The following is a 23,905-nucleotide window of genomic DNA, read 5'->3' on the forward strand; positions in this document are numbered from 1 at the left end:
TCTGTGAGGAAGGGGGCCCTGATTACTGAACCAAGCTCGGCGTAGAAAAGAAAAAAAATCGATCATTGCAGCTTTTAGAGCTCCAGTAGGCTCGGCGCGGAGAGGCGGACGTGCACAAAGAAAGCAGCCGGACTCGAGCGCACATTTTGGTGCTTCTTGCAATGCACCCCCGCTGCTCCACGGCCTGGAGGGACTTGTCAGAGACAGTGGCTTATCCCTCAGGCGCTATGTTTGCAGAATACATGTATTTATAAGAAGCGTGATTCTCATCAAATGATCCCTTATTAATGATGTGCTTTTGATGCTTATTATTTTTTCCTCTGTCCCCTCTCCACGACAAACCAAGCGAGGTTAAGAGAAAAACATCATGACTGTTCAATAATCGATCGATGGATTCGTGAATAATTCGTGTGTGAAATTCCCTTCGTCCAATTAATTATGGCCCGGAGGAGGGGGGAAGAGGAGGGTGGAGATTCATGATGGAGGGAAGAGCTCTCACTCGGACTGGGGGGTGGGGGGGACACCTGTTCCCACCTTTTTCTGTCAAATATGTAATAGCTTGCCTTTAAGAAACTATAATCGGCATTATAATTAACACGTTTTTTTTAAATAAACATGTTATTTTTAATGCCTTCTTCCGTACATTGCCTTGCGCGTGTGTGTGCGTGTGCGTGTGTGTCTTGCGGGCTTCAGGCCAAAGCCGGGCCAGCTCAATAGCGCCTTCGTGTAATGAGTGCGAATTGGCGTTGATGCACTGATAAAGGGACACAATTTGTTGCTTTGCTTCCTGCAAGGCATTTCTCCAACTTGTATCTCCAATAACATCCACCTGCAGCCTCCTATAAGCCTTTCCTACTTCCTCAATATATACTATATGTGTGGACTTTTCCCCTATGTAAATCATTTGCATTCAACGTGGATACAGCATTAGGTACACTTGCACAATTAAAAAACTGCCTTGGCAGAGATTATAATGCTGATTGTGGGTGCAGTTTGCCGAGCACTGCATCAAACTGAGAAGTGTTTCTAATATTTTTCTCTTGAACAATCAGAAACATTGTGCAGTGCTCTTCTACACAAACTTTCATAATGAAAATATTGTTACATTAATAGCGCTCAAATGTATTGGAGGTGTACCTAATGAAGTGTCTGTTTTAACGTTTCTTTCTTCTTTATTAGCCAAGACAAGCAAAAGAATGCTGCATGCACTAATGAGCGGTAGCTATACAATCAGTGCAGGTCTATAGTAATTAAATGCACTCGACCGTTGGGAGAGTTTTAAGAGGCGTGGTGGTGGTGATGATGTTTATTATTATTATCATTATTGCTGGTTTAATTGCACTCTGCGAGGCGTTTCTTTCCATTTTATGTAAGATTAAACATTGATTTCATCCCCTAATTTTTTTAATCGTTTGTGCGTAATAAACAGTAGTTGTGTTACATATTGTTTACACATGCGTATTTTTCTGTTGCCGTTTAATGTCTATAAATGTTTCGATACATTTTCTCTTTTAAAATACCGTACACAAACTTTCTATTCTAATTCGAAGCACCTCGTGGGCATTTAATTTTGAATTAAACTGCCACACAGATAAATGTGCCTCTATATAAATGCATTAGATCTGTGAATAAGTACTGCTTATACACTAGACTTATACCATATATAAGCACAAACGTCCCCTTATATTTTCTTTATAGAAAATTCGTCAATTGCTTTCTGTGCAGGCCTGCAACAATGCTGTGTTGAAATTATTCAATCCAAACGTCACCTGCATAAACCTGGAATGAAAAGAAAACACAACCTGTTGACTTAATTTTCTGTGTTTTATATATTTATTTATTTTTACATTATGTGATTTTGTATGTCATAGTGATTTCTTGCAAACCACTTTTTTTTATTTCACAGAAGCCCAAAGTCTATAGCAATGTCATCGTAGCAATGCCAATATTAACAGCAATGATAATACATGCAATTGATATATTCTGATTCAATAATTGAACGCCGTGTCTCCCGAACAAACGCGCGCGCACACACACACACACGGTAAATAGACCCTAAAAAAATAATGCATTCATCATTTGGGGGGCGAGGGGGGACAAATCACAGCTTGCTTATTATTATATTTTAATAACATGTAATTCAGAGCATGTTGCACCAACGTTATCGATCTAGCCATCAATTGATTTCACAGTCGTTTTGCTCCTTTTGTTGATCGTTGCTTGTTTCGGTTAGCTTGTGCGTGTGTGTTTGAGTGTGTGCGTGTGTGTGTGTGTGTGTGTGTGGAGGGGGCGGGGGTGGGTCTAAATGTTTGTAACCTTTTATATGATACAGATGTGTAGATTTTAATAAAGTTTTCCTTAATTGCTTAATAAGTGAAAATTAATCAACGATTATGTATATATTTTTTTATTTTCGTTATCAATTCTTTCTGTTTTTAATATTTATTTTTACAGATCTATCCCCCAAAAAATAGTTTTTAAATTCTAAAGCCAGTTGATAACAAGTGTTTCTTTCTAAAGAAAACCTCTCCAAGTGTAAATCTTTGTCCAAAGATTTCCACACTTAATACCAGATTAAATTGCCTTTTAGAAACCTGGCACTGTTCAATTGGATTGGATCCTCGTCTTCTATTAAGCAAGCCATTATCGGCTCTTTAATAACCGATGGCCTGTCAGTGTGCCAGATAAGCAGCCAACACACAACGCACACACACATTCGAGTTTTAATACAGCTGAAAAAAGTACAACACACCCACTAAAATCTGCATTCCCATAATATTGTTCAATAACATTGTTCAATATAACAGTGGTGTTCTGAATAAGGCTGAGAGATTTAAAGAGATTTAGAGCAGGTGTACACCGATTCCACATGCAAACAGAATAATAAACATGTTCAGTGTAGTGTATGCTTTTTAAACTAGCCATGTAATGATATGCGGAGCTTTGTTTTGTTTGTTTTTTTTTACATATTTTGTTGACTTTATGTGCTTTTGTTCGCTTGCATCCGTAAAAACGACTTGCTTTGAAAGAAAATAGTACAAACTTCCACATGGTCTTGAAAGTTTTTGACAAGTGTGAACAATTCGGCGCGTTTCTCAGCTAAAAAAAAAGCAGAACCCTCCGTCACAATTTCCCACCATTTATTTTCTAAGATCCTGCATGTGCTTCAGACTGCCGCAGATTATATCCTGTCAAAGGCCATGGTATTCCGCTTTTTCGCCAAATCTGGTTAACTTTCTGTTTTTCTCTAGCAATAGTAAAGTCGCTCGCATTGAAAAGAGCACATATTTTTTTTACATGATACTAATAATCTTAGACACAGGTGAACAATTCGGCGTGGTGCATCGTAAATAATATAACTCCCTCCCTAATTACAATCCTCCTCAATTTAAATGCCAAATTCCTAAATGCACTTTGGGCTGCCGCAGATTATTTCGGGTCAAAAGCCATGATTTGTTTTTTTTTCTTACACGTCACACAAGGACGAATAACCAGATTGAATTATGGTTATCTCGTCTCCTTTGTGTATATTTGCCTCGAAATGGGGAGGTGTGTGCGCGCATGGAGGAAGGCATTAACCCTTTGATGCTATCCGCGAACATTCAGTCGACTCTGGCAGCAATTTGATTTAAAGGTCATTCTCTCCTATCGATCCGCTTCGGCGAGGGGGGCGACGGCATGGCGTAGGAATTGATCATGTGAAATAAAAGAGACGGTATGGGAGACTGTACAGAGTCCAGACCTCCTCAGTTGCATTTATAATTGTACAACATGCACGCCCACCACCCCTGTGTGAATTCCACCGTGTGAGTGTGTGTATATGAAGGAGAGCGACTCTGCACACCAATTTGACTTCTATTAGAATTACATTATACCTTCGACCCAAAAGAGCGGCGTGGGATGCATAACGAAGAAGGAGTTAAATGCTTGGGAACTTATTTGTGCTTTTCAGTACAAAAGAAGCTCCAATTTTTTGGCGTCATTTTTTTGGGTGGGGGGGGGGGTGCATGAATGGCGGTGTAGTTGATGAGAGAAATGGTGGTGGATGTGGGTGTAAGAGAGGGGGTTGCGTGGCTTGGCTCCAGGGATGGAAAGCAGAGGTCGGGGAATGGAAATCGATACATATTCAGGGCTGGCCACATCGGCCCTTATAACTAACAATGTGGCTGCAGACCCACTCAGAAGCCTGGTCACATCCACGCTGCGAGACGAGGAGGAACCCCACACAAACACGGATGTAGTCTATATAGTTTGGCATATGCATGAAAGGTCTTAGAGTGCATTTTCTAGCAAACAGCATTGAGATCAATTCAATGTCCCAAACCAGCACTTTTTGTCCCTTAGCCTTTTTCAGGCACATTGGAATCATGACATTCAGCACCATAACCCCAGGAAATATTAGGCAATAGAATTTTTAAAAAAAAACACTCTGTCTCTTAAAAATACCATTATTTTATTTATGGTCACGATAATATCCAGTTTACAGGGATAGACAATTGACCACATTTCATTTATTGACAATTGGGAAAATTTACACTTTTTTTCTACATGACTGCATGCCTCTCTTTTTCCTTTTGTTTACACTTACATTGCATATTTTCTTTTACAAAGTAAACTGTAATTTACTGAATCAACAGTGCCTCTTGTGGCTAAAGCCAAATACTGCACTCAAATTTGCCCCAGTTACTTCAAGACAGGATTAATCAACAATCAATTTCTTAATCAATAATGGAACATTATGCCCATTTATAGTATAAACTTCCTTTTCATTAAATCTATAATTACAGTGACATAGAGTGTGACTGGAGCAAAATTTGGGCAGGAGCAAACTTTGAAAGACAAAATATAATAGCAGGAGTATAGTCCGTATTTTAGCACTTTCCAGCTGCCTAGCTGTGCCCTTGCCGTAACCGCAGTCTCTCATGACCCCCTACTCTTAGAGCAGGGGTGCTCACACTTTTTCAGCCTGTGAGCTACTTTTAAAATGACCAAGTCCCAAAGATCCACCTCCTACTATAGCTATAGAAAATGTATATATTTACTATATTTCTTTAAAAAATATTAGTACGTATTTATGTACGTTATATATGTATATCCGGGGTGCACACACTTTTTCAGCATGCAAGTTGCCAGTCAAAGTGATCTATCTCTTTCTATAAACATATAACATAAAATCTAACCGGTAAACTTTGAAATACTTTTGTAAATATTAAAGATTAGTATTTCACATTCACATTTTCAAAGTTTACAGGTAATCAAAGTCGTTGATATCATAATTATTCAATATGGCAATAAAGGTAATTACACATCATTCTTCAATTGTTGTGTACATAACCTGAGTAATGTTAATATGTCAGTCAAAATAGCTATGTAACGTTCATTAGGAGACAGTTCATGTATTACATCCAGTTAGCATTTGCAATCAAACATTACCGATATACAAGAATTGAAAATGATTATGCAAAAGACAATGCAGCCAAAGTCAAGGCAACCTATTAAAAAGGTTTCAGCAATGGGTACATTTTCCATTTCATTATGAAATAACAGTTTAAGAAGCGGATGTGTAGAAAACACTGATTTCTGTAGTGGAGTTCATGAAGTGAAACAAAGCCATCAAACAATACACTTTTTTTCTGCATAACTAGCTGCTACAAGTGAACCGATAACTTTTGTAATAAATATAAGCATCCTACTGCTGAGTTAGTTGGTCCATAACCAGAATAATAAGATGAAAGTTGCATCTCCGTGTGTAGCGAGGGAGCAAGCGCGAATCAGGAGGGGAGCTTAATGTCAGCTGACTGATGTCATATGACATCTACAAAGTGACGTTTACATGATCGACATCTAATTTACGCCCATGACTTGGAAGCTCCACCATTGTCTTTTCTTGCAAGCGACATGGAACCACGGTCCTGTTAAAGCCAAAAGCTCAGCAGAGCTGCAGTGCTGTTGGATGCAGACAGTGTGTTGCATCCATTTTGACTCAAGTTTTAGTTAGCATATATGGTTGCTTGCTTTAAAATGTATTTCCATGAGAGCCATATAATATTTTTTAACACTGAATACAATTAAGTGCATAAGTTTTTAGACAAGACCCACAATTGTACAATATAATAAGTCTCTGCATTAAATCTTTTTAATAATGTTGTTATACCGAAGCTAATCAATAATAAATTAAAATACTTCTTACCATTAACGTGACTTCTGGTGCTGCATGGTTTTGCTGATGGCTTTGTAGTGTGGTTGATACGTGGTGAGGTTCAGCTTTATGTCCTTCACCTGTGTTTCCTCCACTTGATTTACAATCATGATGGTACGATCGTGAACAGTTCTTGCTGACAGAGGCATGTCTTATATTAATTTGATCATCTTGTCTTTATCCGAAAAATTGTCAAAAAGTTAATTCGCCACATAAAGCATGAATGTTTTGGCGTATTCGCCATCTGTCAACGGCTTTCCGTTCTTCACTATTGCTAAAGAATCAGCAAAGCTGGCCAAAGAACAGTCAGCTTGTCGGCTCCATGCACAGAGTCGCTGCTGACTAGCTTGCACTCTGGACAGTAGTTCTTGGCATGCCTTCTTCCGGCTGTCCCCCACTGGATATTTAGATGCAAATGTAGCATGTGTCCAGGTGCTGCTTTATATTTGACCGTTTCATCGATTAAATTTGATCACTGCATATTAGACACACCAAACCTGCTCTTTCCACAAAGGCAAATTTCTCTGTCCATTCATGGTGAAATGGTACTCCTCATCTTTCTGTCTTTTTGCCATCTTCTTTGTCAAAAGTATTTACAGAAGCTGGCTGACTGACTAAAGGCGGGAAGTTTACTTCTTGACCTCTCAATGACCTGGTAGGCTACAGCATTATCAAATTGCAATCGTGTTTTGGCGTCTGACCCAGAAAATATCGGAAGGCGACAGTTGGCATTGGCTCTAGCCATCCAAATTGCAGTAGAAAATAGATAAATGGATTAAAATACATTATAATATTTTATATTTTGAACGTTATTTTTAACACTGTGATTTATGTAATGTTTTACTTCAAAATGTTAGCGGAAAAAAATTAAAATAAAAAAAATGTATAGTGTTTAGAAATTTGTGAGAGCCAGATGCAGAAATCAAAAGAGCCACATGTGGCTCGCGAGCCATAGGTCCCCGATCCCTGACTTAAATCATCAAAAACAGAATACGGGTATGATTAAAGCTGGCTAAAGCACAATGTGGCCGCACGGTGGTCTAGTGGTTAGCATGCTGGCCAACACAGTAACAGCCTGAAGATCGGGAAGACCTGGGTCGATTCTCCCCTGGGCATTTCTGAGTGGAGTTTGCATGTTCTCTCCGTGTGTGTGGGTTTTCTCCGGGTTCTCCGGTTTTCTCCCACATCCAAAAACATGCATGTTAGGTTAAAGGGTGGCTCTACATTGTCCATAGGTACGAATGTGAGTGTGAATGGTTGTTTGTCTATATGTGCCCTGCAATTGGCCGGGGACCAGTCCAGGGTGTACCCCGCCTGTCGCCCGAAGTCAGCTGGGATAGGCTCCAGCATGCCCCAGCGACCCTAAAAATGGAGAATGGATGGATGGATAAAGCACAATGTTTGTGGTGTACCCTTGAAAAGTACTGCTTGATTCTTGATCTTTAGAGCTTGGGAACATACCTTTTAAGGGAATTGTTTAAGTGGTTATGTTGGAGATTAGCCTTGTGGGTTTTCTGTGCTTTTTCACATCAAGCCCCGAATTTCGGTCCTACAAACATTTTAAAGGAAGAAAGTAGTTCCAACAAGCGTCTTGTCTGTTGCCGCCATGTTGCGCTGCAATTGACAAGTGGTTTCACTGAGAGATAGCGTTGAGTCTCGAGGTGTGTAGTATCACTTTAGTCTTATGCCGTACAATCTTTTGTTGCAATTTAGAGTATTTTCTGACAGTCAGTAACCCAATAAAATTATTTGGAGCTTCAGGGTAAGTGTTTAGTGTTTATACATTGCCAAATTTTAGGCTCAGGACACAAAATTATGCATGTTACGGCAATACGTGTGACACAATTTAGCATGGGGTGTCCAAATTTTTTCTTGGGTGGCCACATACAAAAAATGGAGAGATGTGAAGACCATTTCTTCACTGTTTTCTGTTTATTAAGCACGCTTAAACCAATAAATATAGTTTAGGAGTGAAACCTACAATTTATGGGCAATTGAATAACCCTAATTTTATTTGTATGAATTGTCATGTCTACAAACTGGACATCTGTTGAAGTGTGTGCATATTTTCATCAAATTTGGCCAGTATCAAAGTACACAGGTATCCCTGTATTATGATAATATTGACAACATAAAATTTTAAATTTAGGTCAAAATAATCATTATATGAAATGTTCATAACATTTTATTGCTAATGTAGGTCAAAATATGCTAAGCAGTTAAATATGTTTCAAATAAAAAGCGCTTACATTTCAGTTTTGTGTTGAAAACAGAGCAAATAGTTATTAGTATTTACTGTAGTTGATATCTTGTAATATTGCAACTTTTTACCCTGAAGGCTTTTACAGTGGAACCTTGCTTTTTGAATGCCCGAGTTTTCGTATGATTACATTTTTGATGAAAATTTTTGCCAAAATTTTGCCCCGGTTTTCGTAAACTGTCTTGGTTTCATCGTTCAACATTGCATGTAACAAACTAATCTGTTTGCCCGGTACTTTATCATCCCCAAACACAGCACCACCCTCTGCTTTGGTCATTCACTGTCCGTGTTATGTTTTAATTGAGTGAGGCTGCTAAATATCCTTCCACTTGGGCAAAAGAAAGTTTCGAGTACTAGTAGTTTGATACAGACAGTGAGAAACACTATTGAATTCAAGAGAGAACCCCCCGCAAAGTACAAAGATGGCATACACATGGTCAATCTCGCCAGGATGCATGGGTAGTCGGCATCAACAATAATTTCCATCCTCGTGTGGAGATGCCTTGAATCTTCTTTTTTTTTTCTTTTGGTTTAAGAATGCCCTGCGATTGGCTGGCAACCAGTCCGGGGTGTGCCTCGCCTCTCGCCCGAAGTCAGCTGGGATAGGCTCCGGCATACCCCCACGACCCCAATGAGGATAAGTGACATAGAAAATGGATGGATGGATGGTTTAAGGATATGTTGCTATGACTTTAAGGGGATGCATTGAATTAACAGTTTATTCTCCACTTAACGAGGAAACAACACAACAATGCTCAGTCTGCATTCACACACTCATAACCCAGAATGGTACAACCATTGGTGAAGGTCTTTAGCTACTGCGGGTCATACTGGCAAAGAAAAAGAAAATCTAGGACACAACAATTGCGAAAGGGGTAAAGGTCTTAATAAAACAGATCAGAAATGATTGAAGAGGTTTGTAGCATATGGCAGCATCACAACAGTGTGATGTTGTGCCGTAAAGCAATGTTTTCTTTGCCATAAATGCATGTGATTTGCCGTAAATGTATATGATTCTGTTGATGTACAGTTGTTGTCCGTGTGTTCTTGCATATCACAATGTTGTTGTGGGTGGGGCTAAAGCGGGGTGCTGCCAGGAAGTCTGGTTGGGACCCCTGAACAAAAAAATCACTTTGGGACCCCCTTTTTGCATTTTTTAAACAATTACTTATTTCATTCTTCATTTATAATGATTTTGCATTGTTTTCTGCATGACCTGTAAAGTAAACCTAAGTTCCACTGTATTTACTAATCTTTATTTTAATTTGAAAATATTCCACAGGCCATTGAAAAACAAGCTGTGTGCTGTAAATGACTCAAGAGCCACAATTTGGACACCCCTGGTTTAGCATGTCGGGGTCCTAGAGAGGAATCCAATTTAGCTTCTTAGCTTAAAAATTGTCCTTTGACTACAGCCTATGTAATCTTAAAGGTACAATGGTGTGCTTTTTTCTAACGTATTTATAAACTTATACCATATAAATAAAGATTCCTTCCCAATTTCAAGTGGCCGTTGACATTAAAGCATGCACGCCATTCGTGAGGTCGTCATGTGTCACCATCACAGCACCTCCAAAAATCCCCAGCTTCAACTGAATAGCCTGGGGGCACAGGAGGGTGGGTGGGTGTTGGTGGTGAAATGACCTGCGGTAAAAACAAGCAGCGCCACTCTCCCACTAGAGGGGTTTTAAAGGTTGTACATGCGTGTCTCGCTATACTTACATCACACGTCTCAACTGCTGTGTGCTTAACGAACAACCAGGATCCCAAACCACAGCTGCACTGTTTACTCCCATGCCTCACCCCTCCATCGTACCACCACATCAATTATTAAGGCGAGCTATTGATCATCTCGCGAGCTTACAGAGATTTTTTTTTTTCCTTCAACATTATCTGGCATCAATCATACATTAATGCCTTATATCCAATTAGAACCTTAAACAGCCCAAAAGAAGCGCTGATTTGTTTATTTTGCCATCCAGTTTGGGGTGTAGATTCATGTGATCGACGCCATTGTGTATTGTTCTATTGATCCATGTGGCTGGAAGCTTGTTGGATGAAATAATTGTGTTTAGGACCAATACACAAGAATGCAATTAACCATGTGTTGAGGGTGCGGGGGGTTCACCACCTTGAACTGTCCTCAAATGATTGGGGGGGGGGGAAGACTAGGTCAGCACCATGGACAACACCACTGACTGTAACTCTTTAAATGCTTTCTAATAGGGCGTAAAATCAAGTTACTAGACTGTAACCTTTTAATAGATTACTTACTGTTTGAAAACACTTCTATTGTGGTTTAAATCCTGAAGAAGAGCCCTTATGACACCAAATGTCAGCTTCCCCCAAAACAGACGGATTTTCCACTTTAAACTAGTGATTTTTTTAGAACTAAATATGCCTGAAGTATATGTTGGTGATTTTAACCCTTTAAAGGCCAGTATGTTTACATAACGCCACTGTTTTTTTTTTACATTAAAAGACAAAACAAAAACAAAGTAAAAACCTTTCCAAACATTAGAGACACACTAGAAAGGCACAAAGTGAACAATTTTTGTTGCATGCTTTCAATGGGAAAAAGTAGCACCGTCTAGTGGACAAATATAAATAAATATTGAAAGACAATTGAAATCTTAATGTCAGGATTGCATTAGTTTAAGATAAATCTCGTATCAAATATTTCTATGGGTTACATGGGACAATTTTGGTTGCGAGAAATTTCAGTTTTTGTGTCACTTTGCCATTTTAGGCCAATTCAAAGAACAAAGATGACAATTTTAAAATGGATGCAAATATTCACATATATTCATTCATCACAGTTAATATGGCTTGAAAATAAAAAAACAAAACTGAATGGCACAAAACATCTTCAGGATGGCTTTAGGATTAAATGGTATAGTCCAAAAAGGCAGTATAGTCCATTGAAATGGAGGCCTCCCACTACTCCTAAATATCTAAACAATACCCCCTCCCGCCCCCCCTTTTCTTTTTGTCCGGTGTGTCCTGACCTAAGAACCCCGGCACGTGACCCAGCCATTCATATGATAATGAACCAACTGCACTTTTTGGACAAATTAAAATAACCTTAATTGCCAAGAATGTGTGCAGCGCAAACAAGGAATCAGCCTTATTGGACAAAGGATTATAGGATTTAAAATGCAATGAACTAGAGACAGGACCCTTCATTCTGTAACATATTTTCTAATAGAGTACCACTGTTTGTGACAACTTTGCTTGCCCATCACGGGTTAGGTTCGAACATGTTGCTTGTACATGCAGCTATTTAGCTTGTGTGAGTTCATGGTTGTTTCATTTGAATTAAATTCAGGTCATCTTTGGTTAATAAATGTGTATTTGTTCAATTATTCCATATATATTTCATGTATCTATATGCAAAACAACATTTAATTATTGCAAAATATGTTCTTTCATACCACAAGGACCGTGTGTACCACCCATGGTGCTTACCACAGTTTGAGAATCAATGCTGTAATATATATGGCACTTTTGATTATATTTTCTATGCATTTGTCTGGAAGTATAAGTTAAAGGCAATCCAGACTATAAAAAGACACATTTGGAACAAAGCCATAAATAAAATAAAGAAGAAAACCTAACGGCAGCAAAGACAGAAAAAGGTTTGTTATTGCATTTTTTCTAAAATAACTGTCTTTCCCTACATCCCCCGCCTTTTCCTTTTATATAAATGGATACTATACACCCCCCTCTCATTCTCCTGCAGGGGAGAGACCAATGGGAGAGAGTGCTGAGGTGGGATAATTGATAGATGCACTGGCTATCCTTATCGATCAGGCCTGTATTGATCCCACCAAATACATTGAGATGGAGTGTGGAATTCAACACAGATGCAAAAGACGAATTGTTTACAGCGTTAACGTCATCTTACCAATCTTGCTGTGTCTTGCTCACACTAGTTGTCAACGTTTATATTAAAAAAGGATTGTATTTAAAATAAAAGCAGGGTCGATTTGTTTGGAAAAAAATTGGTGGGGGTGTACACGCATGAGGACCACATTGGAGCCTCTGGTTGTTTGCCCCATTAGGCGTGAAGGGCATGCACAGTCCCCCTAAAAACGGGACGTGGCCCATCTCTGTGTGTGTGTGTGTGTGTGTGTGTGTGAGTGTGTGTGCATGTACAGACAGTGGCATTTTCACATTAGCTAAGCAGGGCGGCTGCATTGATTTGTGTGACTGTGATGAATTTGGAATAGTAATTTGAAGTTATTGATTGATGTGGCCCAGCCAGCCTCACTTTCAGGATATAGTACACCCCCACCCCTCACACACACACACACACACACGCACACACAAACACACACGCACACACACACAGCCCACGCATGCAACCGGGGTAATGATGATTTTAGATGCAATCAGTAAAATAATTCTCCTGCACATTTACATACAAGTCATTTGTCATTGTGTCCTTCTATGCACGCCATTTTGGCTCCATGTTGGAGAAATAATTGAAATAAAACCATATTATGCTTTATAGGCTTTCTACAGCGTTAATAGATTTAAGCACACATTAGCAGGAACTTGTCTTTTACTCTCCACGGATATCGGCGTGTTTTATCCCGATGCACAGTGTGTGGAAGATATAAAACCCCACAGCCCAATTAGCTTTAACAGGGTGGCACTTAAAGAGACAATTGTAAGGGGGGTGCAGGTGTTTAAATCTTTATTTACCAGAACCCAAGCTAAAACGGGCAGAGGAGCAATTTACATGCCAATTAAGTGGTTTTCAATAAGGCATCGACTGGAACTAAAATATGCCACACTATCTGCCTTAATTGAAGTGTTGGCTTTAAAATACGATGCACAAAAAAGGGGGGGCTGATTGACGTCTAACGGCCGTTTAACAACAACAGGCGTCGATGAGAGGGGATGTGTGCTTTAACCTGCAACCTCAAGTGTTTTCATTTAAGTCCTCTTAGGCAGAGTGTGAAATTAGACCACTAAAGAAAGCGTCGTTTTCCTGCAGAAATATACGACTTTTCGGTTCTTTTTGTGCAAAATGCCCCCTGTCTTTGGAGAGAGGCGCATCTGTTTTTGTCTCCGTGGATCAAAATCGATCATTTATCTGAGCGCCACTCTGAAAGGGGACGCCTGGACCTGAAGTATTGATCCATAGGAGGTCATACCCCCCTCCTCCTCCAAACTCATCTCTAATATAGACCAGGCCTTGTTTGCAAAAATGCATAGATTTGAGTGTTTTAGGTGCAAAGTACGGTATTGTTTGTAAGCCGATTGCATTGCATCAGGCTGAAAGGGATAGTCAGATGATTTCATATGCGTCTGTGCGCAAAAAAGCATAATTTTGTTTTTCTATGTCCAAAACCCCCACATGCGTTTACGCTAATAACATCAATCAAACAGAATCAAGCCCCTCACCCTTCCCACAGGCCAACACTGAACTCCCAAACCAAGTTTTACTCGATACAATCGACTAATAACTTGCAGTAATGTCTGTTTGAGCCGTCATTGACAGTCTCGCCACATTGACTACTAATTGATCGGGTTCGGGCTGTGAAGTTGAGCGGTGCGCTGCCTCGTCACTCACCTGCAAGCCTCAGCGCCGACATCCGCTGGAACTCCGGCTCCTGGAGCCACTTCCACATCCGCCTGAAGGTCTCCCGGCCGGACTTGAGTTTACTCCACGGTTTAGGGTTCCGCAGCAGGTCGGACAGAGTTCCCTGGGAGCGGCACAAGATCCTCTGGGCGAAGATGGCCTGCGGGATGCTGTAACGCTTGAGCTCGGCCGTTATTCGCTGCGCCACCTCCTTGGTGTTGATCTCCTCCACCTGGCCGGAGCCTCCCCCCTGAGCGCCCCCCACCACCGTCTGCCGGTCGCGGTCTGACAGCATGGCGCCGTTTGCCTGAGAGTGCGGGTGGCTGTGGTGGTGTATGCCGTTCAGGGATGACATGAGCCCGGCTCCGTGGCCCCCGAGGCCCCGCGCCAAGTGCTCCTCGCCTCTGGAGAGCATGGCTGCGTGGGAGTCGAACCCCCCAGCGGAGAGCATCTTGTCATTGGAGAGGTGAGCTCCCGGGCCGTAGGCGCCGAGGGACTGCTGGGAGCTGTGCAAAGGCCCGAGACCGTTAGAGAGCGGTGACAGAGGTTGGCCCATGCCGGACATGTCCTTAGGGTAGTGACCGTAGAGATTGCTCATGGAGGCGAGGCTGCGGTCGTCCCTCATCAGGGTGAAACTGCCGCTCACGTTGCCCGCCGCCAGCCGCTGGTGCGCCGGGTGGTGGTGGTGAGCGTGCGGGTGCGGGTGGTGAAACTTCTCCGACACGGTGGAGATGGGTGGCAGGTGCTGCAGCGGCGTCAACGTAGTGTAGGTGCTGCTCAGGCTCATGCCCGAGTCGCACGACATGGTCATGGCCGGGTGCAAGGGCCCGGAGAGTGCGTGGTCCGTACGGTAGTCGCCGGCCCCCTCCAGGATGGAGGCCATGCTGGACACCATGGCCGAGCGGCCGTGAGAGGACACCAAGTTCCGGTGGGACGCCGACGACTGTCGTGCATGGGGGGAGTTCATGAGGTCGCCGCTTTGGTGGGAGTGAGACACGCCGTGCAGGTTGCCAATGTTCTCCATTGTAAGCTCCATGTTTGGGGAGGAAAAAAGGGGGGACTCTTTAATTCCACCCCACTCTCTCGCGCTGTCTCGTCGTCGCTTGTTTTTTTCCCGCTCCTCTCCTTTCCGATAAATTTTGAACGATTTCAAAGGCGAGCCATTGATTGTGGTTGCTTCTGTGCAGTCAATCCAGCATGGTCCTCTCCTAGTGGTGCCGCTCTCTGCGATGTCTTCCTTTCTCTCTCTCCTCCATGCACCTTCCACTGCTCTCGCCTTTCTCTCCTCACCCTGTCTGTATGCAAGTGTGTGTGTGCGCGCGCGTGTGCGTGTGTGTGCGTGCGTGCGTGTGTGTGTCTGGATGCTGAGATTACAGCCAGCCTGTGCGCATGTGCGCACCCCCGTGGCGTATCCTCGAACTCGCGCGCTCTTGTCCACTCTGGGTAAGGGAGGGAGTCAACGTGACGTCACTTCATAGTGTCATGGGTCACAAACTGAACCTCAAAATCCTGCCTGAAGATTGCATTAGGCGGCACTAGTTAAGATAAAAAAGAACATTCTTGAGTAATCCTCAGCTTTGAGTGTGCAACGTTTACTTTGAGGAGGATAACAAGGGGTGGACTTTTTGATAACATTAAGGTGCAGGAGCACATGTGATGCAGGCATTGGGGTGAAGGGTTAAATATTAATACCCTGTAGAGCTTTAAACATGTGATATTTATTGTTATTGCAGGGTGGCTTTAATCACCAAGAGGTGCATCATTTATTCATGCTAAAAAGTAAATATTGAATTTGAGAGAGTTGCATGCCATACAGTATATCATTCAAGCATGGTGTGTGCAAAATGCACGCACCTTTAACCTTACAGCTTTAGAGCCTTGATCATTGAACGTGCACAAGTGCCCATTCATTCGAACCACTAACAGTTTTAAATTTTGTAATGTTTCAATTGAATTGCTCTTTACTGAGCAGTCAAACCCTTTCCTGTAAATTTAAATGTAAGTTCATTTATGCTCTATTTCTGTGGTTATCGTCACACTTTTACTCTTTACCAAGCATCATTTATTCATGTTATAAAGTAAATAATGAATTTGAGACTTGCATGATATGTTATGCAAGCATGGTGTGTGTAAAATGTGTAAAAAAAACAAGCATTTAACCACAATTGTGTAAGCACAGCAAACACTCATTAGAACTCCTGAACAGCTTTAGAGTCTGCAGAGGGTGTGCGAGTGCCCATAACTTATGCACCACTGACAGTTTTTCAATTTGCGATTTTTGTGCGACATATCTTTTAAAAATTGTGTCATTGCTGTGGCCGGAGTCATGTAAGTTCCATTTCCTATGGTTGCACTTTTTTTCTTTGCGAAGAGGTGCATAATTACTCCATGCTAAAAAGCAAATATTGGATTTGAGAGTGGCATGATAATATATTGTTCACATAGTGTGGGCAAAATGTGCCAAAAATTGTATGTATGCAATTGTGTAATCACATAAACCTTCTTTTAGAACTTGCGATCAGCTTTAGAGCCTGCATGGAGGGTGCACAAGTGCCCATATCTTATGCAACGCTGACAGTTTTTCAATTAGTGCTTTTTATGAGGCATATTTTTGAATAAATGTGTTATTTATATTGTACTATGTGGCCAGAGTCGTATAAGTTCAATTTCCTGTTCTATGGTAATCATCACACTTTTCCTCTTTGCCAAGAGGTACTTAATTACTTCATCCTAAAAAGCAAATATTGGATTTGAGAGTCGCATGATGGTGTATCGTTTACATGGTGTGTGCAAAATGGACCAAAAATATAACCTTTAACTTCATTTGTGCAAGCGAAATCCAGAGAAGCTTTAGGGCCTGCATGGAGGGTGCATGAGACCTCATATCACTCGAACCACTTTTTCACTTTGCCATATTTGCAATATATTTGTTTGATTAGTTGTGCTGACCTGCCAGACCCTTTCCTGTATTGCATATAGGCCTAAGGTCCGTTTCCTGTTCTATGGTTATCATCACACTTGTGCTCACTGGAGCAACTTTTGGGCTTGCTTGCTTTTTTTTTTTACTGTATTTTCTTTAATGTTATTTTACTACCATTTAAGTGCATTATTGTATTATTTGCCATCAACAGTATACTTTTCCGTGGTAGAATAATTTTTTTTTAAATGGCAAAAAAATGCAAAGAAAAAGCAAATCACACTTGTTCATCAGGTTGTTTCAGAATCTTTATTAACTCACGACCCAAATTTTGAAATTTGGTACCTTATCCATTAGCCGATGTTATAAAATATATTATTATATTACAATAAGTTTGACATTTGGGTGTCAAGAACAGCACAATGTAAATCCAATCCGTTATTATTATTATAGATTTTACATAAAATAACAATAATGCAGAAGACATGAATATCCTAATACTTAAAATCCACAGTTTTACACACCTATAGAACTTCCCTGAAGCTTATTTACTCAGTGACGTCATTCCGGTCAGTGATCCATCACTGTCAAAGTGTGTATGGATCATGAGGAGATGCGTCGATATATCCAGGTGACTACTGCAAATATGTATGTGTGTATGTTTATACAGACGCAGCAACACGTTTGGCGTCAGGAAATGGATTGCGCATGCGCAGGATGGAGAATGGTATTGAATTTACTTGACGTTTTCCCATTCTCACCATAAAAATAGTAAGGTAAATGAATCCACTATCACGCTGCACTAGTGCGCCCAGATGGGAAACAATTTGTCAATATAATAAGGTTTAAAATGTAGTGCAGGAACCTTAAAAATCTAAATGCATTTGAAATATCCGATATACTTAGCCTACATATACTGTATATGCTTGCTGGGTTGTTTGTTTATTAGTAGGCTCTTATAAATGAGTATAGGTGGTGTACTGTACATGCCGATGTTATGCAAAAATAATGAGACCATTAAGATTTCGACTGCAAAAAAAAAAAACCCAAAGCAGTTGGCATCACGAATCATGAGCAAATCGCATAAAAGGATTACCTGCAGTATAGGTCAAAGACATCTGTAAGATGATCTGAAGTGGACCGCATGAGTTGGCACCAAGACTCCAAAAACGAGGGAGGTGGTGATGATGATGGCGACTTTTGGCTTCTGTTATCATGAAGACAACAACAGTGTCCGCTTGGGTTAATGTCTCTCTATTGATCCCAGCAAGCACCGCTATCGAAAATGAATTACCGAAGCTTCGCATTGCAGCGAATCCGTCATCTGTGCTCAGCCAGCCGGCCAATGCAGCTTATTGGCGGCGGTGCTGGCTTGATGGATGTTGGAAAGTCTCTCATTCCCGGCTTCTCTAATTTACCAGGAATTTTAGTGCACGGAAAATTAGACAATGGAAAGTTCAGAACTCGTAAGAATAAGGAAAAAAGTCCTTCTTGTTTTATTATATTAGATACAAGAGGTCAAACACAATGCAGGGATGGTAGTCCTGTTGTGTTGTCTCATATTATGTTGTATTTTCAGCTTGCTTACACAAATGGACTAATATACATATTTAACGGGTCACTTTATTAGGTACACATGCCCAATCTAACGGTATATAGCAAAACAATTTCACAATAATGCCTAGTTTGGAATGACAGAGGTGTTTTTTTAATATATTTATTTGTTGAGGTGGTTTGCAGGTGACAAAACTTTTTATAATACCCCCTCCAAAAAATACAACTACATATGAGATGCAGAGCAGTTCTACCACAGTAAATATATGAAATTACTACACAGTGAGTCAGTATGAGCGTTGCACTTACACAAGATAGAATGTATGTTATTTTAATACGTGCATTGAGCTTGACTGGTTTGTAGCTCACATTCCAGGCTCTTTTTTTGGCTTGCAGAGCATTTTGTTATCTTAAAGCGCTGCTGTCGTTTGCTGATCACATAATCAATGATGAACCCAGCAGCTTCTGAAGGATCGATAGTCCTATAGCTGCAAAATAAAATGCATTGTTTAAAAAAAAATACAACCGTGATAATAATAAGAATAATTTTGTCTTTGACCTATTTCAAATGATGCACCCGTGGTCTCTAAACATTTCAGTGCACTATTATTATTTGCATTATCTATATTTTTTGTATTATTATTGTTGTCAATATTGCATTCTTAATTAATTTTCCCAGCTTTTATTTCCACACTTATTGTCGAGACGCACTCTCCCAAGCCTCTGTCTATACTTCCCCTTGAAGAAATCACTCCTTGTGGACACACTAATCTTTTCATGACTTCTTGAAAGACTCTGTGGCTGATGCATCATGCCTAATGTATTCTAAAGTATATTTACTTGAATTTGACTATTGGCAAAAGTTAAGTAGGCAGTGTTTAGTAATGTGCCATTGATCAGGCCTCCGAGCACACGCACGACACACACACACACACACACACACACACACACACACACACACACTGAGTTTTTATGCTTGTAAGTTAAATGATGTCCTATCACATTGTTAGTTATAATAGTAAACATCTTACGCATTTGTCTGAGCCGATGCTGTTTTTTCTGCTGTTTTTCCCCTCTTCCCTGCGACTTATCATCTTGTTGCAAACTTTCAACAGTCTTCGGGATTTGAATCAATGTCCGCCTGCATCTTTGGACACGTTACATGTTTGTCCTGTTAAATCTTTAAAAGGCAGTCAACCGTTAAAGCAGGTCGCTTCGGGTCTGCAGGACAATTTATGTAGTTTTTTTTTTTTTTTTTAAGAAAGAAACAAAAAGGGAGCCACGCACGAATCACTTTGGCATTGAATGTTATACTGTTTGTAGAGCGTTTGCCTGCAGTTTGTTAAGGAATTAGTGTGTTGCGATAGATTATTATTTAGGTACATTTGCATTTGAAAGCGGCCCGGCAATAGAGGGAGCGAGCTTTGATCAATAGCCCTGGTGGCATATCGATCCATCTGCAGACTGATCGATTGGCAAAGAGAATCGGCCTCACGTCTTTTCTCTGCTCTCGCTTTCATTGCATGCCTGCATGGGAAATGCTATGTTATATATGTAAAGGATAAATACATATGTACAGCATGTACAGTACAGCATGGCCTACTTACGTGTGAGTTTTTGGAAATGTTTTGTAGTGCCTAAAAAGGCCTGTTTGCACAGAAAGGCTGCAATCAATATCACAAATTTTATTTATATACAATTTATAATAAGTTTTAAATATGCCATAAATGTAATAATAACAAGCAATTATTTACGATGCAAATGCAAATATTTAATCTAGAAGAAATTGTTTTTCCAATAATATTTTTATGCATTTTCGCATTTATGAGCATCAATGTTTAGTCTTTTTTTTGTCAGGTTACAAAAGCAACAAAAGCAACCAGACAAAAGCTCAAACTATTCATCAGGTTTTCATTGATCAAATATAATTCACATTTAAAATAAAACACATCAACGTTTAAATCAACCCAAAGGTCACCAAAGTCGTGTCTATTTATTTAAATGTTGGCATGCAGGCTGTTAGTGAAAGAAATATGCATCAGTCAGGTGTGTTCTCGTGATGTCACTTCAAACAGTGGGAGGACACTAATCACAAACACATTCAATGAATTATTGATCCATTGGGGTGGATTACTGAATGTTGCACGGATTATTTTATTTTTCTATAAAGCTTTTCTTTACCACACATTTGACTGTGCATGCAGATAAAATTTAGGTTTCCAGTTTATGGCAGGAGAATTATTCTATTCTTTAAACAACTAAAAAAAAAACATCTCTCTTTATTATGGTAATATATCGTATTTTGTGTGCATGTTCCCATCTTTTGAATAAAAAAAAGCCATCTGAAAAAAATGTATCAACGTGTTGCGATTTCAGTGGCATTGGTTTAAAAAAGTGTGTGTGTGTGTGCGTGTGCGTGTGTGTGTGTGTGTGTGTGTGTGTGTAATACAGCAGCATTTATAGCAAATCTGTAAATGTTAGTGTATAAGAATAGTTGGCCTATACATTTTAGTCTGTGTAGATTCAGTGAGTATTTGTGTGTAATATAGATAGTATTATTGCAGATGATCAAATAGAAATCTATTTACTAACTACTGTTGTATATAATGCTCCGATCAGGGTTTTATGCTGCCGATTCCGATACCGATGATCCATGAGTGAGCCCGGCCGATACCGATCACGTGGATTAACTGTACATTTTTCAGTTTATTTATGATGAGTGCTCTTGGTCAGGGGCACCTTTAGACAATTCCAAGGGACCCTGGCAAATAGGTAATTATTAAGAAATAAACATTTGGGCTGATTGTGTTTTTTTTTTTTTTTGCCTTTATTTGTGTGAAATGATCTTTGTGGTATTTGACACAAACATGAATTTAATTTGATGCATGTTTCGGAGTAACACAAACACATGGGAAATAAATGGTTCAATAATTATTGTTAGCTCAAGATAACAAAATTAACAGAATAAAGTAATACAAATAAATATCTTTATTAAATAGAAACTTGTCCTGCTCAACTTAAAACAGAATAAACTCAGTGTCCAGGTTGCAGGGGTCTCCAACTTTCATCACTATGAGAGCTGTCAGCTATTTGTGTTTTATTTATGACTGGCAACATTTCAATTGTACACTACTTTATTTACCAAGCACATCTCCACTCAAACAGTGTGGCCATCGTCTTTATGCTATTGTGAGCTAATTTGTCATCATATAAAGGCATAAAGTCTGAATTCAACAGTTATAATAAAGAACTACTAAGAGTTGAAGCAAATATTCTTTGACCGTTTGTGAGCTTCTCAAAATCTGCCTGTGAGATAGGAGACCCCTGTAATGATATCATCATCATAAGTCTGGACACCCTATGTGTCTGTGTTCATTAAACAACCACACACAACTAGTGTTTGGAGGACAAGGCATAATTAGTATAATGACAAAAAGATAGTAAAGTTGTTCAATGACACTTGAAAAAGTTAGTACATACCCTATGAACGTGATATCCACTTGTGGCTTCACCGTGGGACAAAAACAAGCTCTGAACTAATCGCATTGCTTGTTTGTTTTAAAAACAAAATGCCACTGTGGTGTAAAGTCACATTCGTAGTCCGAAGACCAGAAGCTAGGCAGATAATGCGAGATAGCTAGCCTAGCTGCCGCCAATGCATGTACAGCCAGTGACAGCCAGGCAAATCGTGTAAACAAAGATGCAAGAGTAGTCGACCGAAGATAGGTTTGGTAAGGGATTGATCAAACACGCTTGCATTGATTGGCGTTGCCTGTGTCAAGCTCAATACGAGACACGTCATTTTGTTGGCAACCCTACGTGACACAGTAGACATGTAGGATTTGCTGCCGCATGCCGATTGGTATTTGTGATTGGCTTTGAAAGGCGCTCATCGCCATAAACCAATCACATGCTTTTTTACAGAAATCATCCGATATTGATCAGTGGCCGATTGATCGGAGCATCCCTAATATATTTAGTATGGAAGATAAACAAAGCAAATACGAGAAAATAGACTAGCAGTATCTGCAGAAAATTAAGTATAGAGTATTAGCTAAAATGGGTTAGTGTCGATTAGACCAGTGGTACTCAATCCGTGGGTCGGGACCCAAAAGTGGGTCGCGGATCCATTGTGGGTGGGTCGCAGACAGCAAGTCAAAAATTACACTAAAACGTGTAATATACAACTTATGTCTGACTTATTTTGAAGTAAAATTGAGCAATATTTTCAGCATCTTCCTCCTTGAAATGTGTTCATTACAATTATAAGCGAAATAGCTGATTTTGTGGTCTTTTTGATATTTAATTTTAATGAATGCATCATTTGTATGCTTTCAATTATCATGTTCTTCCTCATTTCCTTGACAAAACGCCTTAATGAATTCATGACCACTGGAATTGGTAATGACCACTGGAAAATGTGCGATTTGAGACCCCCAGGATTAGACCGTATAGATGAATGGATACACTCGACAGGGATGACAAAGATATAAGCTCCTGATTTTGTGGTCTTTTTGATATTTAATTTTAATGAATGCATCATTTGTATGCTTTCAATTATCATGTTCTTCCTCATTTCCTTGACAAAACGCCTTAATGAATTCATGACCACTGGAATTGGTAATGACCACTGGAAAATGTGCGATTTGAGACCCCCAGGATTAGACCGTATAGATGAATGGATACACTCGACAGGGATGACAAAGATATAAGCTCCTGGAAATGTTCCTAATGATTTGTCCAGTTAAAACAGACTAGTAGGCTATCTATGGAATATTTCATATATTTAATATAAAGGATAAAGGAGAAACAGTCTGTACATATTGGTGAGTATAGAATTCACACTTATGGCACGAAGAGAAGTAGACCAGTAGTAAGAGTGTTTCTATCAAAATAGTTTTGATTTACAATGTATACTGTTTGTATACACTATTTAGGATAAGTTTTATTAAAGTGTATTTATCACAAACAGTAGGCTATGCAAGTATAGATTTAGCATTAGAATACATTTAATCTATAGCAGGGGTGGGCAAACTATGACCCGAGGGCCACATCCTTCCCACCAAGCGTTTGAATCCGGCCCGCCAGATGCTTCCAAAGTATTTAATACAAACTTTTAACATACATGCTGGCAACATGACTTGCAAGTAGTCAGAGTCAATCTGTGACAACCTTTTGATGGTTTAAGTAGCTTTCCACGTGTAGCGATCCAGACAACTACCTCACCCACGGTGACAAACACAAACACATATATGACATACAACTTAACCTACCCACTGCATTGTCTGGAAAATAACAAAGGAGGGGTGTTTACGTACTCTTTAATAGTCAATGTTTTATCATTCATAGTTCATATTGTATATCACACATCTTTTATTCATG

General features: G+C 40.0%; 1 protein-coding gene across 1 annotated transcript in view; it reads right to left on the bottom strand.

Moving 5' to 3' along the window:
- The window catches only part of onecut3a (one cut homeobox 3a), a 29,948-nt gene extending 14,588 nt beyond the window's left edge, over positions 1-15,360 (bottom strand). The window contains exon 1 of the mRNA XM_054790137.1: positions 14,044-15,360. Coding sequence (XP_054646112.1) covers positions 14,044-15,088 — 1,045 coding nt within the window. The 5' untranslated portion in view covers positions 15,089-15,360. The remainder of the gene's footprint in view (positions 1-14,043) is intronic.
- Between the last annotated feature and the right edge of the window lie 8,545 nt (positions 15,361-23,905).

This window comes from Dunckerocampus dactyliophorus, chromosome 10, assembly GCF_027744805.1.
Source record: "Dunckerocampus dactyliophorus isolate RoL2022-P2 chromosome 10, RoL_Ddac_1.1, whole genome shotgun sequence".
Lineage (NCBI taxonomy): Eukaryota > Metazoa > Chordata > Actinopteri > Syngnathiformes > Syngnathidae > Dunckerocampus > Dunckerocampus dactyliophorus.